Source organism: Myotis daubentonii, chromosome 8 (genome assembly GCF_963259705.1).
Source record: "Myotis daubentonii chromosome 8, mMyoDau2.1, whole genome shotgun sequence".
In the NCBI taxonomy this organism is placed as follows: domain Eukaryota; kingdom Metazoa; phylum Chordata; class Mammalia; order Chiroptera; family Vespertilionidae; genus Myotis; species Myotis daubentonii.
The window spans coordinates 84329780-84346358 of record NC_081847.1 but is presented as its reverse complement, the minus strand read 5'-3'; the positions used below and the strand labels follow the sequence as shown (position 1 = coordinate 84346358).

General features: G+C 37.5%; 1 protein-coding gene across 5 annotated transcripts in view; it reads left to right on the top strand.

Moving 5' to 3' along the window:
* SMAD2 (SMAD family member 2) overlaps positions 1–15192 on the top strand; it is a 70584-nt gene extending 55392 nt beyond the window's left edge. For 3 of the 5 annotated variants that reach the window (XM_059707241.1, XM_059707240.1, XM_059707244.1), the window contains 3 exons: positions 549–686; positions 861–1005; positions 7063–15192. In XM_059707241.1, coding sequence (XP_059563224.1) covers positions 549–686; positions 861–1005; positions 7063–7186 — 407 coding nt within the window. In that variant the 3' untranslated portion in view covers positions 7187–15192. The remainder of the gene's footprint in view (positions 1–548; positions 687–860; positions 1006–7062) is intronic. The other 2 variants (XM_059707243.1, XM_059707242.1) reach the window with 1 other exon arrangement.
* The last annotated feature ends 1387 nt before the right edge of the window (positions 15193–16579 follow it).

Here is a 16579-nt window from a genome sequence, read left to right as displayed (position 1 = left end):
ATTGATGTAAGAGAGAAACATTGATTGATTGCCTCCCATATGTACCCTGACGAGGGACTGAACCAGTGGTTTGGTGTGTACAGGACGATGCTCCACCAACTTAGCCACACCAGCCAGGGCTTGATCATTTTTATTACCTTTTTTCTTAACCTTAGTGGGCTATTTAAAGAAATACTATGTATTATAATGAAGGTATATTTCTCCAAACATTAGTTAATTCCCTCCAAATAAACTCAATTTCTTTTACTTAATTTTAAAATATATAATTGGTATGAAGTTTTTTATACTACTATCCATGTACTTTTCTACATTGTTTAAATAGTTTTGATAAGTATGTATTATTTTTGCAAATCTATAAAATCATTGTTGAGAAATATTTGGGAAAGTATACTGTAGCATGTTTCAAATTAGATGTCAGAAAAGCATAGCTTATGGCAAATGTCATCTAAGTACCTTATATTATTTTAGTATTCCTCCAGAAGACTCTTCCCAAGTCATGCTGAAATAGTAAATGTTATAAAACTAATCCCATATGTATTTTGTTTTAGGAAGAGGAGTGCGCTTATATTACATAGGTGGGGAAGTTTTTGCTGAGTGCCTAAGTGATAGTGCAATCTTTGTGCAGAGCCCCAATTGTAATCAGAGATACGGCTGGCACCCTGCAACAGTGTGTAAAATTCCACCAGGTATGGATACAACAATGTAAATGAACCTATCTTTTCTGTTAATTTTAGGAATCAGGAGATGATTTGCATGCTTGTATTCTAATATGTGTAGCCCTTTTAAAGCTATTTTCTTACAACAGTACTCTTTTTACGAAAATTTTTTTTTTTTTTTTTTTTTTACTTTTTCCATCATAGGCTGTAATCTGAAGATCTTCAACAACCAGGAATTTGCTGCTCTTCTGGCTCAGTCTGTGAATCAGGGTTTTGAAGCCGTGTATCAGCTAACTAGAATGTGCACCATAAGAATGAGTTTTGTGAAAGGGTGGGGAGCAGAATACCGGTATGATATACATATTCATTTCTTAAATTTCCACATAATTCTTTTTTCCCCCCATTCTTGCACAGTCCGGAGTTCACATGTATCTGTTTTCATTGAGGTTATGGAGTCAGTAGATCTTTATGTGAAATAAAAGAAAGTCGGAGGCCTCTAGATTCAAAATATAGTGAATTTCTGTTGCTGGCATTATAGAAGATAGAATTGAAACATGTATAGACATTCACTATAACATAATACAGATTGTTAAATACCATTTAAAGGGGTGTAAAGGAAGGATTATGTCAGTTCATAGAAGGAGGTATGTTTTCACTGGGGCTCAGTAAAGGCTTCTGGTAGAGATGGTGGAGATAATGTACATTCTAAGATGTATAGTATTTTACATCATAGCTATGAGGGCGTGGCAGATGGTGCTTCTGGCAATAAAATAGCAGTTCAATTTGCCTGGAGAGCATAGAAAATACAGAAGAAGAAAAAGTCTGGACAAATAAGTTGAGACCACCTGAATATAAAGTTAAGAGTTGGAACTTGATTCAGTAATAGAAGGGGGTACTTGTTAGGTGTCAGGCACTGTGCTTGTTTTAAATGTAGTATCATGTCTTTCAACATTGCTAAGAATTTCTGTTACTATCTTTTCTTTATGAGGTTGCAGTCTTTGTAAATAAAAAAATGGTTCAGACTAATACTTATTTGGAAATAGACTTAGGAGAGATTTGATCATTTGCCCAAGGACACATTGTAACGGGTGGAGACAGGACTTGAGGGAAGCTCTCCTTGACTCTTACTCTCTTCTCTAAAGATAGTGGTACCAGTTACGTAATTGAGTTTTACAAAAGCACATTTGTCATCAAGAGGTAAGATAGATTACAATAGATTGGATTCCACATCAAAGAAAAGGAAGACTTCAGCATATTAAAGAATGGAATTGTAAGTAAAATACTTGATCTTTCTCCAGGTCATATTGCTTACTCTTTGAATGTCTACTTAAGAAGATGTTCATATAGTATAGCAATAGAATTCCACAGTTTGGGCCCTCCTTCAGAATTTATTTCATTTCATTTGGACTTGATTTCTGATCTTAAGTAAGTTGTGTGAGGTGGTCAGATTTGAGGTCTTTTGGTTATATACTTCCATAAAAATATATTCTGTGCTGTATATTTATATCCTAGAATGAAGACTTCTCACTATTTTGTCCTAGGTATATTAGTAGAATAATTCACTTTGTGACTTTGCTGTAGTTCTCTTTGCTTTAACTATTTCCCTTTTGAGATGTGATACCTCTAAGGACTGCTGAATTCCTTTTTTCCTTTGGACTTGAATTGATCTGAGTTGATATTAAAATTAGATTCAAATATTGCTATCTGATATGATGTTTTCAGGTCAGACCTTTTTTTCCCCCTTCAAATATTAGAATATTGCAGAACATGGTAGAAAATCAGTTGAATTAAATATGAACTGTATAGATTAGAGAAATAGATTATAGGTCTCCCACTAAAAGCAGTTTTAATTGGGAGAGAGAGATACTGCCCTGCATTTACTGTGGACTCTGCCATTCTGTAACCCAGAGATCATTTAAAATCTGTAATTATGAGAAGCAATAATACACAGTATGGTTTTATGGGTGTAGAGTCAGGTATATCTACTTGGATAATTACGAAGCTTTCTTGAACATTTACAAATCAAAATACCCATGTGTCTGTGAACTGTGGGTAGTTACCAGGAACCTTTTATCTTTAATGACTTTGAATCTGAGGTGGTAGTTCTAACGGTTGGACTTCTAAAACGGTTTTTTCATTTCTTTTTTTTTTTTTTAATATTTTATTGATTAAGATATTACATATGTGTACCCTCTACCCCCCCGCCCCCCCCCCCCCCGCTCATCCCCTCACCCCCCCGTTGTCCGTGTCCATTGGTTAGGCCTATATGCTTGCATATAAGTCCTTTGGTTGATCTTTCCCCCTTGCCCCCACCCTCCCCTACCTTCCCTCCAAGGCCCGACAGTCCAATCAATGCCTCTCCGTCTCTGGATCAGTCCTTGTTCATCAGTTTATGTTGTTCATTATATTCCACAAATGAGTGAGATCCTGTGGTATTTATCCGCTCTCCAGTTCCATCCATGCTGTGGCAAATGGTAAGAGTTCCTTTTTCTTCTTCCTCTTCTTAAAGAATACCTTTCAGCATTTCATATAATGCTGGTTTGGTGGTGATGAACTCCTTTAGCTTTTTCTTATCCGTGAAGCTCTTTATCTGACCTTCCATTCTGAATGATAGCTTTGCTGGATAAAGTAATCTTGGTTGCAGGTTCTTGCTATTCATCTCTTTGAATATTTCTTGCCACTCTCTTCTGGCCTGCATGGTTTCTGTTGAGAAATCAGCTGACAGTCGAATGGGTACTCCCTTGTAGGTAACTGACTGTCTTTCTCTTGCTGCTTTTAAGATTCTCTCGTTATCTTTTGCTCTTGGCATTTTAATTATGATGTGTCTTGGTGTGGTCCTCTTTGGATTCCTTTTGTTTGGGGTTCTCTGCGCTTCCTGGACTTGTAAGTCCATTTCTTTCACCAGGTAGGGGAAGTTTTCTGTCATTATTTCTTCAAAAAGGTTTTCAATATCTTGCCCTCTCTCTCCTTCTGGTACCCCTATAATTCTGATGTTGGTACGCTTGAAGTTGTCCCAGAGGTTCCTTACACTATCTTCATATTTTTTGAATCTCTTTTCTTTTTTCTTTTTCGGTTGGGTATTTTTTGTTTCTTTGTATTTCAAATCTTTGACTTGATTCTTGGGATCCTCTTGTCTGCTGTTGGATCTCTGTAAATTATTCTTTATTTCAGTCAGTGTATGCTTAATTTCTAGTTGGTCCTTTTTCATGTCCTCCATGGTCTCACTATACTCCTTGAGGGATTCATTAAATTTATCGGCGGTTTCCATAAAATTCTTGAAAAACCTTATAAACGTGGCCTTGAACTCTATATCCAGTCGTTTGCTTTCCTCCGTTTCTGCCATTTGTGACCTTTTTCTTTGTCTCCGCATTTTGGCTGCTTCCCTGTGTTGATAGAGTGGCCCTGCGCGCCAGGTGTCCTGTAGGGCCCAGTGGCTCAGCCTCCCCAGTTACCTGGGGTAGACACTCTTGGTGCCTTGGTTGTTGTAGGATCACTGGGAGGAATTGACCTCCAGGCCAATTGGCTGTGGGAATCAGCTGTGTCTGAAGTGGGAGAATGGTCCCCCTCTGACCACTGCGTACAGTGGCTCCTGGATCTAAGGAGGTGCTAATTCAGCCCCTGCCTGAGGCCACACAGCAGGAGCCACGAAGAGGCTCAGCTGTGAAGCAATGCAAGCCGCTGCGGGGCCTTGGGCCTTCTCTTGGAAGTTCCGGGTCTGCCTGGCTGGGCTGCAGTTAGGTACATTCACATGCAAAAGCCTCTGCCGCAGCCTGGGTGGGGCGGGGTCTCAGGGAGTCAAAGGGCGGTGAAAGCAGCTATGGTGATTCTCCGGCCCCGGAGTCGCGCGTCTCAGTGTCCTGGTAACGGCTGCAAGCGCCTCTGAGGGAAAGCCGCCCTCAAGTTCGCCCGCTGCTGCCTGACAGACCAGCCTCTCCCCGTATGAGCCCTGGGTCCCCAGAGACCCGCTGGAACCGGAGTTCAGAGCAGTTGGGAGCTTGTGATTCAAAAAGACAGCCGCGTCCTCAGGCGCCACCCCCTTTCCGCGCGCGTGAGCCGCTGCCGTACCTCTGCACTTCACCTCTGCAGCTCCTCTGGCTCTCAGCGTGCCCCTCTTTTCTTCTAGTTGTAGAAATTACAGTCAGCCAGCCTTCCTGTTGTTCTGGACGATGTTTGCTCTGACCCTTGCGGCATTCTTCAATTGTTGTGTGAGGCGACAATTTCCCGGTGTTTATCTATGCCGCCATCTTAGTTTCTCCGGTTTTTTCATTTCTTTAATGCCAGCTCAATTCCCAGTATAAAGTCAGGAATACATTAAAAAGGAAATATAGGTGTGTAAGGAATTCATATTATGTTGAGAAATAAGTGAACCAGTACTGGAGTAACTAAACAGGTAGGGGGATGAATAATGCCTCAAGTGCAACTTTTTTGCCCAAATAGGTATAGTGACAGTTAAACTTATTTCTACCCTTCAGTGACCTAGATGAAGAATTTTTCCTGAAGGTTAAACTAATGTAGTAATGAAATGATCGGACTGAAAACAAACTGGGGAAAAACATCAGACTTCAGCAAAAATCCAGACTTCAGCACATAGCAAAATCAAAATTAAAAGAGATTTTGGCAATAATAGCTGCCAAAGGTCTGATCTAAGGGATAGATGAAAGGCAGGAGAAACTGTGAAGAACAAAACAAAAAGAGTGAAGGGGAAGATGAGAAAGGGTCAGTCTTGCCTATATCTCATGGATAATGAGGCAATTTGTAAAGTGTGCTTGTGCAATTTTAAGCTGCATAGATACTAGTAGACATAGTTTCTAAATCAAGGCAATGAGGGTTTGGCTCAGTGGATAGAATGTAGGTCTGTGGACTGAAGGGTCCAGGTTCAATTCCAGTCAAGGGCACATGCCTGGGTTTTGGGCTGGATCCCCAGTAGGGGGCATTCAGGAGACAGCCGATCAATGATGTTTCTATCATCTCTCCCTCTCCCTCTCTGAAATCAATAAAATAATAATTAAAAAATAACAAGGCAATGAGTCTATACAGATCAGATTTGGACTATTGTGTTTTGTGTGTCATATTTTAGGAATGTCTTAGTGTATATCTCAGACACTGAGACAAGGATTCAAGTGCAAAGAGTTTGTTTAGGAAATGGAGGAAACACTGGTAAGGAAGGAGGAAGTAGGAAGTGAGGTAGGGGAGGGAAGGCAGCCAGTATCATTATTAATCCATCTACTATAGCGGGTGGGTCACTAGTTTATTCCCTGAGGGAAACTTTGGAAAATGGTAAAGAACATTCAGAATTATTCCACCCAGAGGGAAAGGAAACAACATTTAAATGCCAATTCCTTTGTCATTGCTTGAAGGCTGCTCCTGGGGATATTAATTTCCTGGCACTTCTAGTCTGCTACACACGTGGACAAAGCTAAGAAGTTCTCAGGCAGATAAGTGCAGACACCTGCAATTGGAAGATATCTAGAGCAGTGGTCGCCAACCGTGGTCCGCAGGCCAGTGAAGGTCCGTGAGGTCCGAAAGGTTGGCAACCGCTAGTCTAGAGAACACTGAAAAATCTGAAGGGCATAATGGGGCACTAGACCCTCTGCTACAAAAAACCACATCCCTTGAAATACAGTTTTAATATATTGAGCTTGTGTTGCTTGGAGGTGAAATGTTGACAATAGCCTTTTCTCATGTTTGTAGGGCTGTCACAAAGAAGCAAGCAGATTTACTGACTTGTATATTAAATAAAACAGCTCAAATCAGTACATGGAAATGACAGGATGTCATTGAACAATTTATGATTCCCAGACAGTAACCCTTTTTGTTGAAGTAGTTAGGGTGTTTCTTATTAAAAGTTTGCATGATGTTGCTAAAAGGGATATTACTGGCTTTGTCCAGGAAAGTTGAACTACTATAACTTAACATTTTGTGATGAGTTTGGGTCAGAATTTTGTTTTGGTATACTTTAACCCTGTGTTATTTAGACCTCATTTGGTATTTGAATATCTTCTATTCTGTAGTTGTTAAATAAGTAGAGTAACTATATATTCCTGTTAGCATGGGGCAGTCCTGGTTTACATCTCTTGCCCTGGCATGATTATTAATAGTGACTACATTCTTTCATAAAGGTGTCCCATTTTGGATGGTAAATAATAAGGTCACCCTACAAATTTTAATTTAAGGGGAAAAGAAGGTTTTTTATAAATCTTTTTAAAAGAAAAATGTCATTGGGAATACTTTGTTAGACTTTGAGGATTAAGCAGTTTTCAAAATAATTAGATATCCAAACTTGTTCAAAAGAATTTAGGTTTCAGTATATTCAACTTTTTACTTTATCTAAATTCTTATTGCATATAACTAAACATAGTCATGTTCTCTTAACTTCATAATTATTTGCTTGTATTCTCTTAAACAGAAGGCAGACGGTAACAAGCACTCCTTGCTGGATTGAACTTCATCTGAATGGACCTCTGCAGTGGTTGGACAAAGTATTAACTCAGATGGGATCCCCTTCAGTGCGTTGCTCAAGCATGTCATAAAGTTCCATCACCAATCCAGTCCCATCAAAAGACTTACTGTATCAACTCTTCTGTCATAGTATTTGTGTGTAGTCCCCATGGACTGTTTGTATCCAAAAATTCAACCGAGAAAACAGCACTTGAGGTCTCATCAATTAAAGCACCTTGTGGAATCCGTTTCCTATATTCGAATATTAGATGGGAAAATTAGTGTCTAGAAATACCCTCCCATAAAGGAGGAAGAGAAGATTTTAAAGACTTACTAATGTCTTGTTGGGCATAAAATTGAGTGTCCCAAAGGCTTATTAATAACAGTAGTAGTTATGTGTACAGGTAATGTATCATGATCCAGTATCACAGTATTGTGCTGTTTATATACATTTTTAGTTTGCATAAATTAGGTGTGTGTGTGCTGCTTCTTGATTTAGGCAAGCTTTTATAAAGTTACAGTACCTAATCTGTTATTCCCACTTCTCCGTTATTTTTGTGTGTCTTTTTTAATATATAATATATATCAAGATTTTCAAATTATCATTTAGAAGCAGATTTCCCTTGTAGAAAAACTAATTTTTCTGCCTTTTACCAAAAATAAACTCTTGGGGGAAGAAAAGTGGATTAACTTTTGAAATCCTTGATCTTAATGTGTTCAGTGAGTCTTAAACATTTGTTCTTGTTGGTTGGTTGGTTTGTTTACTGCTAAATTTCTGTAACAAAGCCTTGCAGAAAATCTTTTCAAACCTCTTCTCCATTCCTACTTTTGTTGTGATACAAAAACAGAATAGCATGCTATCCATCGCCAGTAATGGTGGCACTGATAGTGCCAGCATCCGCCGCTTCTGGGGTACAGTAAGAATGCATATGGAGTAAGTTGCTTTGTCTTACACATTTCAACAGATAATACTTGACTTGTGTGACCTAGTAGTCTATTCATTTATCCTTACACCTCATAAAAAATACATAGGTGGCAGTATAATTATATTCAGGGATATGCTACAATTATTCCATTTGCCCTTTTTTTAAAGCCAATCTGTAGATGTAAACACTTTTTTTTAAAGGTATTTTAAATGTTTCAACAGCAGACCTAGTGCTCTTTGATTTGAGTTTCACTTGATTTACTTACCAGATTATTTTATGAATGGACCTTTTGTAAATGTAATTGTACCTGCAGAATACCTAGAAAAGTGATGCTGAGGTGTGGTCAGCAGATAAGGGCCATCTGTTTTTAAAATATGTTGTATTCAATTTATAAAATCTTTTATTTTACATAATTATTAATGGAATTTTAAAAATTTGGGGAGAAGCAGTTTAGCAACTTTTTAAGCTTATAATCATCTACAGTCTGAGCTGTTCTTAACTAAAACTGAATATATGTTTGTTACTAGAATCAACCACATTTTATACTCTGCAGTGAGTGGAACAGAAGCTCTGTGGGTAGTTCGTTCTGCAGCAAGTAACTCCCAGGTCTAATGTGAAGTTATTGCTGTTTAAACATTACTTGTTTGCATCTCAATAGAAATGAAAAATAACCACTCCTAGTCCCCTTCTAGTAAATTTTTATATTTTTAGGATAAATATCTTAGGTACTTGTTTTTTGAAACCATAGTCACCTGTTTCTACAGGTGTCATTTTCAGTACTTTCAGCATTTGGTTGTTTTCTGTTAAGTATTCCTCATTTTCCAATATTTGTGTGCACATGCATGTATTCTTGTAAACGTGTAGTAAATTTTTACTCATTCAAATATTTATTGCTCACCTGTTATATGTGCCAGGAACTTTCGTAGCTTTTGGGTAAAGGTGAACACTATAACCCTTTATCAGCTTTTTTGCCTGTGAAGGAAATAAATAGGGTGATAGAGTACAACAGAGGGAAGTGTTGCTTGCACTAACACTTGGCGTGAGAAAGGAGCAAATGGGCATTCCTGGCAAAGAGAATGGCATGATATGCAAAGGCTCCTTTTAGAGGAAACTCATTAGTTATGAATGCTTTATATGAACACCTCTACACAGATCCGAACTTGAGGATCAGAATGGTTCTACAATTTATAATAGTTGAAGGTGGCCTTATTTTGTGATAGACTTTGTCATTCTCAGTAATATTTCTTCTTTGTCAAGCCCTTGCTGTAAAGTTTGACATTTGTCAGTACCATTTAACAACCCCTTCTTTAAATCGGCCTTGGGCAAGTTTTCACCATTGTAGTGTCTGGCTGCTTGCTTCCAGACTTCTTGCTGCTCACTAATTACTACTTCTACAGGGCATCTTGTGATTTGTGTAAATTCCCAGTTATTACCACCGCAGATCTGCTGGAGATAACGGGAGTGTCTGCCCTTTGCAGGTGTTTATTGAGAACTTGGGAGCAGTTCTGGGGGCAGAGAACAACTTTGAAACTGGTGGAGGGTCTTGGCAGTCACTCTTGCATTGGTATGTTAAGTGAAGCAGTGCCAATCACAGCATGTCAATATGGAGCTCAGCTCCAGTAAATGGAGTTCTGTGCCACCAGAAGCTGGGACTCAACTCTTAGGAGGCACCTGTTGTACTGAGCAGTTATACCTGTCGAGCAGTTGGCTTCATGGTGGTGACTACATTTTTGTGAATATATTTAATGGTCATGGTCATGTTTGTTTTTTACTTATAAATTGTTTATTTCTGGAATTTTCCAGACCATGGTTGATCAGGAGTAACTGAAACCACAGATAGCAAACCAGCAGATAAGGGGGGACAACTATAGTTAACAGAAAGGCAGAATTATCCCATGTACATTAGTGATACAGATGTTTACCTCCCTAAAGGTTTTTTTTGAAGATTTTGAACCCAAAAAGCATTTGTTTATCTGCTTCTCTTCTTCATATTCAGATAGCCCCCAAATATACAGCAGTTTCCTGGGCTGTTCACAATTCACATTTCTTAAAATATTCTAACCAAAGAGCATCTGCAGTGCCCAAGTAGTAATCCCAACCATCAGCTTTTCCCCATATTTAATGGAGTGCTGTTTTTGCATTCTGTATCGTCTACAGTGGCCTCTTAACATGGACCCTTTCTTTTTCCCCCCTTTGTAGGGACCGTTTTCATTCTTCATGGTGAAATCTCTTCCTTGTTGGATTTTGTCTTTAAATTAGCAACATTATTTAGAACTTCTTCACAGTGCTGGTAATTTCTTCAACTCAACAAAGTGAGAATGGAAGGACCATGCTGTCTGTCACATTGAGATGAACGGTCATTTTCACAGTGGATTCGAGTCCATAGAGACACCTTAGGGCTGGCCTTGGAAATTGGAGGCTGGTGATGTTCCCACTGATCTGGTCTAACCAGTGGCAGTTTCATTTCAGTTCTATATTGGAGTTCTGCAGAGATTTGTTAAAAAGTTGTATTGCTTAAAAAAAAGTTTGAAAAGTTTATGCTGTTTAAAATTAGAGAAAACGATATCAGCCTACTTTTTGGAATAATTCTGTATTCTTTTCTCATCCCACTTTAAAGAACTTTCCTGATTAGGTTTGAACTAATTATGCTAGTTATACATTATGGTATATATTTATTCAGTAGACATTTAATGATGCCTATTCTTTACCTCCTAGACACTGTGATAGGCATTGAGTAATAAAAAGATAACCGGGATTTGGTCCTGACCGTCAAGCTGTGCTTAGCTTAGTCTTGTGGGAGTTACTTTCTCTCTTGGGACCTGTCACTTTGCAAGAAGAAAATCTGCCCAGTTTTTCTGGAAAGCTAAATAATCTCATTCTGTATTCTTACACTTACTTTGTGTTCTAACTTTATATTTGCAAGTTGTGAATGCCTGGGTTTGTTTTTTTTTAATCTTAAACCATATCCAATTTTGCTTGATTTATTAGTCTTTTAAACATTGTCAGATTTTCTCCTTTCTTGTTAATATTACTGTAATTTCACTTTTATTTGTACTTTTATTGTCAGTTTCATCAAGACTAAAACTTTGAAGATGAAATACAATCAGTCTAGTATCTTGCTAATTGAAATCAAACTTTAAAAGAGTATATACCCAGTTGGTTTCTCTACCTCTTCCAAAAACTGTCCAAATATGCTTTTAGGATATTTCTGTCTTTTTAAAAAATAATTACTTTGGACATTCATTCAATAATACGGACCCTACTGGTTGATGGTGGGTTATAAAGTAAACAAGACAATCTTTACTTAAAACTTGTCTCATGTGCAGTTGCTTTCATAACCAAACATTCCAGTTTCACAGTTTGCCCCACTCCATTACCACCCCCACACCACACCCCGTATCTCTTTAGATAACTGAGTAGTCTGTGGACATAGAAACACATGATCTTTTTTTAAATTTTACTCTGATCTAAGGCATTGATGTCTAGACATAACAAATTATTGCCCATTTTCATTCTGCTATGAGCTTTTACTTTGCTAAATCCTTTATATTTATCAGCTGACTTTTATTCTTTCTCCCCTTCTCTTGACATATGTCCCTAAGGGTTTGTTGATTGCCCTCTTCCTTGCCAGTTGTGTTATATCAGTGTACATCAGAATGTTTCTCTCCTTTGACTTTTACAAAAGACCAAAAAGGATGGTACTATTCATACCCAGGGTTCTAATTCCTTTATTAAGGTTGATGTTGTTCAAATTGGTCCATCACTTGATGGGAGAAATTATCTTCAGTTTAATGTCTTTGTGACTAGCAAATAGCATGTCATCAGGTTCTATTTTAACTTATGTTTAGGATTATGAACTTTCCTGGCAGTTGCAGGCAATGATTTTCCTACAATATTAGCCCTGCTTCCCACCTTGGAGCATAATGGATTGTTGGATTTCGCACAATCAAGAGTAGTGACTATAGTGTGTGGTCTCTAAAGGCAAGCAGAATACTATTATGAGTTCTTCTCACATCTTTTCAAGCTTTCCATGAGTATTTTGACTATTCAGACTACTTTGTTTTATGTATGGGGATTGTGGGATAATGGTCTCTGGGTGTGGAATTCCTGTGTTTGTAGCCTCAGCCAGGAAACGGGAACTATACTAGATTTAGATGGCCTTTATGAGAACTTGTGTAACGTGTTCACATAATTTCTTGAGTGGTAACTGTTTTTCCCTGGATATTACAGCTAACTTTATAGAGTAACTGCCTTAAATCTTTTTAGTAGGAAATAAACTATGTAATGTGTGTGTATGGATTTACATATACATACATGTACACTCAGAAAAACCTCAACAGTAAGGATCACTTATCTGCATATATTTTTAAAATATCGAATGCTTCTCTTGCTTCACTAGAAAGATCTTAATTTGCTTGCAGACATTTTCCTTTCATGGACAGACCATCGGAGTAATTATTTTTATTCTGCCAGAGTCCTAATTTGGCGGTTCAGTTAGTATACCATTTTTAGGTACAATGACAATTAAGAATCATAACGAATTCATTAACATCAAATAAAGCTCTGCTATATATCCCTTAATTAAATTATTATACACTCAGTGGTCTCTGGAAGGTACTAACTTAGGGTTAACTTTTAAAAAAATGTTAGATGGTGGTTCCCCACCCCCTGCCCTTAATTCTTTTCCCTTTGGTATAAGATAGCTGCTTAAGATACCGTGGGAAGTACCACTACCAAATTAAGTTCTGTATTTAAGGGGAGCCCAAAGATGGTGCAGACCTGATTTTCTTACCTGTGCCCAACAGAAATGGACTTTCCAAAGTACTTTTCGGCCATCTCTGATTCACAGAGTATCTGACTATAGTATATTAGCATCAGTTAATTTCAATATCAATTGCTTTGCTGTCGTGAGATCGTTATAGACTCAAAATTTCACCAGTAGTTGAGATGGAAGGACCCCTTGTAAGAATAATGCCACCGATAATGGGAGTGAGAAGGATTCATTAACTATACACAAAGGACTTTTAGATTTTTCTTGCAAAAATATTCCTGAAAAATGATGTTCTATCCTCCAAGGGGAAAAAAGAAGAAAAAGTTCTTAATTTCTCCAAATTTTCCAGTTTGCGTTTCTGAGTTGGGGATAGGGATTTGCTTTCTATTTCTAATAAAAAGGTGATAATTTATGGAATAATGAAATCCATAATATATTGATTTATGAGAACAAAAGTAAAGTTTTAGAATTATATAAATAACATTTTCTATTTCACACTACTGTTCTTTCTCTCTCTGGCTTTAAAGCTTTGGGCTATTTACAATGTTAGTCACTAGAGAACTTGGCATATTTCTGGTTCTATATTAAGTTCTACCCTTTACATTGCTGCAGCATAGAGCTAGTTCTAAAAATTTGTCTGTAGGAAAAGAAGTCCTACTAAAGTCTCTTTTCTTCCAAAGAGATTTTCCCTTTTCTGAATAAGTCCCTAAGAAAGTATCTGTCACTTTCATTAAAGTCCTATTTCTTGGCAAAATGCAGAACCCAAATTGGTCATTTCTTAGATTATCTTTATCTCAGGCTTCATTTTTGTTTTGACCCTGACCTTTAAGGCATAAATATTTATTTCTTTTTATTAGTGATAGTGAAGCTGTGACACTAACCATTTTTATAGGAGGGCAAAACAAGAAAAACTACAGAGATTAAGATGAAAGCAGTTCTGTACTTGTTGAGCTAGATCACAGCATTGTAGGCAAAATAAAACTTTTATATCTCAGAATATTCTTTTTGCCAGTTCCCCCCAAGGCCAGATCCTCTGGTGGAGGGAGCACTGTTAAAAGTAACATAATTCAGAGCCTTTGGGTCTGAGGGAAATAATCTCCAGTTGGTGGTAGTCTTTTCAATATATGAAGCAAGAATGTGGGAAATGGTTGGCAGCAAGTGCTTTCACCTAAAAAACATGAAAAGACGTATAAAACTGGATTATTTACTTAGCTCTAAAAATTTTTAAAAAATAGAGTAAAATACTGTATAACTGGACAAAAACAATTGTTTAGAGGATTTGTCTGAAGACAGTTTGCAAGGATGAACTTTTATGCACTGTTCACAAATGTGTTTAAGTATTACCAACTATTCTTAAAATTGACAACTTTAAGACATTTATGGACTTCCTAGGAATTAGCCATTAGCAAGTGTTCTAAAAATATTTATGAGCTGATGCCCACATAGGTAGATTTATGCTCTTGAGACTTTTTATCTTTTCTGTAGAGATACCAAGGGAGGAGTGAGTGGTATTTTTAGGGTGAGCAATTGCCCTGGTGTGCCTGGGACTGGGGTTCCCTGGATGTGGCACTTTCAATGCTAAACCCAGGGAAGTCCCAGGCACCCCAGCAGCTGATCCACTAGGTATTCTTGTGATTTCCCCTCAGTCCCATAGATGCTGTAATAGTTGTGATGACATTCAGCTGCCCTGTGGCTGTCAACGTTTCCAATACTTGGATATGTGTCCTTCAATCACTTAACTACTGTGGATGGAACATGAGATTTCTAACAATAGCTAATAATAGTGGTTTAATGAAGATAGAGAAGTGCAACTAGATAGCTAAGTTCTGCAGATCCTGTGTGTATATTTAAGTACAAGTCACATTTTGATGGGGTTAATGTAATCTGAAATTTAAATTTTTCACAATGAAAATTAAATGAAAACTGGTGTGGATTTCTTCTCTCTTGAGGGAAAATATGGCCTTGGATACTCTATCCTCTACATTCCCCAGACTTCTGGCTAAAAAAGCCAGAATGTGGTGTTATATATACCAGTATTTTCCATAAATGTTGTATTGAGATTACTAAGTGCATCAGCCACTGGCAGGTGAATGAGCTGGTGGCCTGATCCAGACTGAGCAGTGCTCTCAGTTTCATAGTCTCCTACCCCTCAGGTGCTTACCAGCTAGAACACTGAAGACAAGAGGTGAGATTTTTTTTCTAATACGGCATTAATTTTGTAATGCAATATGATGGATGCAGAGTCTGTTCTTGTTTCCCTATGGTAGTCCTCAGATACTGCATTCTCTGTGCACTGTGATGTAGATGGTAGATGTATTCTTTGTAAGCTTTAATCCTGTGATTGTCAAAAGTACGATGTTCCATTTTTAAAAATTAAACAATAAGCTGAGGCTTTATTACAGCTGGTTTTCAATTTAAAGTTGTGAAATACTGATTTTCTTTCTCCCCACCCACACCAAATATTTTAGTCTATTTAAAGTACAGAAAAAAATAGTCTACTTAAGAAAACATTGCTTAAGTATTCTGTGATTTCTGGTGAACTTTTATATATATATATGTATATATATGTGTGTGTGTGTGAGACTGTACATGCTTTCACTTTTTACCTTGTTTGCTCTCTACCTGTGTTAACAGTACTTTCACCTTTGAAGGTCAGTTTTTCCTAGCATTAAAACAAAAAGCCATTTGAGTTACTTACCATTTTATTATGGGACTAATTTTTAATTGTTTTAATTGGTTTTGATTTAAATTGAACTTTTTTTTAGGGGGGGTTATATTTTGCTGTACATGCCCTAAATTATGTGGAAACAAAAAAAATTCTGTGTGTATTTCACATAATGGAGGTCTGACTAAGAGTACATTTTTTTTTAAAGTTTGGTATTATATAAGAAATTAACCCCACTCCCCTGGCAGACAGATATGCATTACTTAATATACCCCCCCCCCAAACACACAGCACCTCCCCCACACAGTGCAAGTGAGTTATGTATGCATTTTAGTTTATTTCAGAGAGTGCCTGTGCCAAATTAATGATCAACTACTGTAAACAGACTAGAAGATAAAATTCACATTTGCTCTTAAAATGTACTCTTAACAAAAACGCAAATGTTATTTTTTTAAGACTCCATTGAAAAATATTAGGTGGGAACTAGTGTAGCCATAATTAGTTCTATCAACATCGTGAAATAATTGAAAACCTTAAAAAAAAAAAAAGACTTTTTAGATCAATCAGACTTCCTTTGTCTTGCAGGAGCTCAGTTCCTAGGATGAAACAATAATTTTCTGGTTAGCAGACTGTTTTCTTCAACCATTTAAGACATAATGCTTTAGGATGCAACAAAAGGGACCTCAAAAGCTGAAATACACTAGCCTACTTGGCATTGAACAGCTCAGGGACTAGCACTTGTTTCATCAACAATTTTGTATTGGTGGAAAATCCATTTAAACAAATTCTGTTTAAATTATTATACCATACTCCTCTGTAAATAACCGGAAAGGAATCTTCCAGCATTGAACTTAACAGTATCACTTCAGTTGACATACCAGCAGAGATTCTTTAACACTGCCACCTCTCCTTGGGAGCACCTGCCAGTCAGCCTGTTGTGACACTTGTTATCTGCATGGGGAGGTTTCTGTAACAACCCTAGTGTCTAATGGCACATTCCTCAAGAGGCTGAAGAGTAGGGGAGAAGTATGTTGTATGTTTGGGCTTTCTCCTCATTGGTAAATCCTTTTTTTCTCCTTGTTTCAGAACAGGTTGGAAGCCCCTTAGTGTGGGAAGCAGGCAT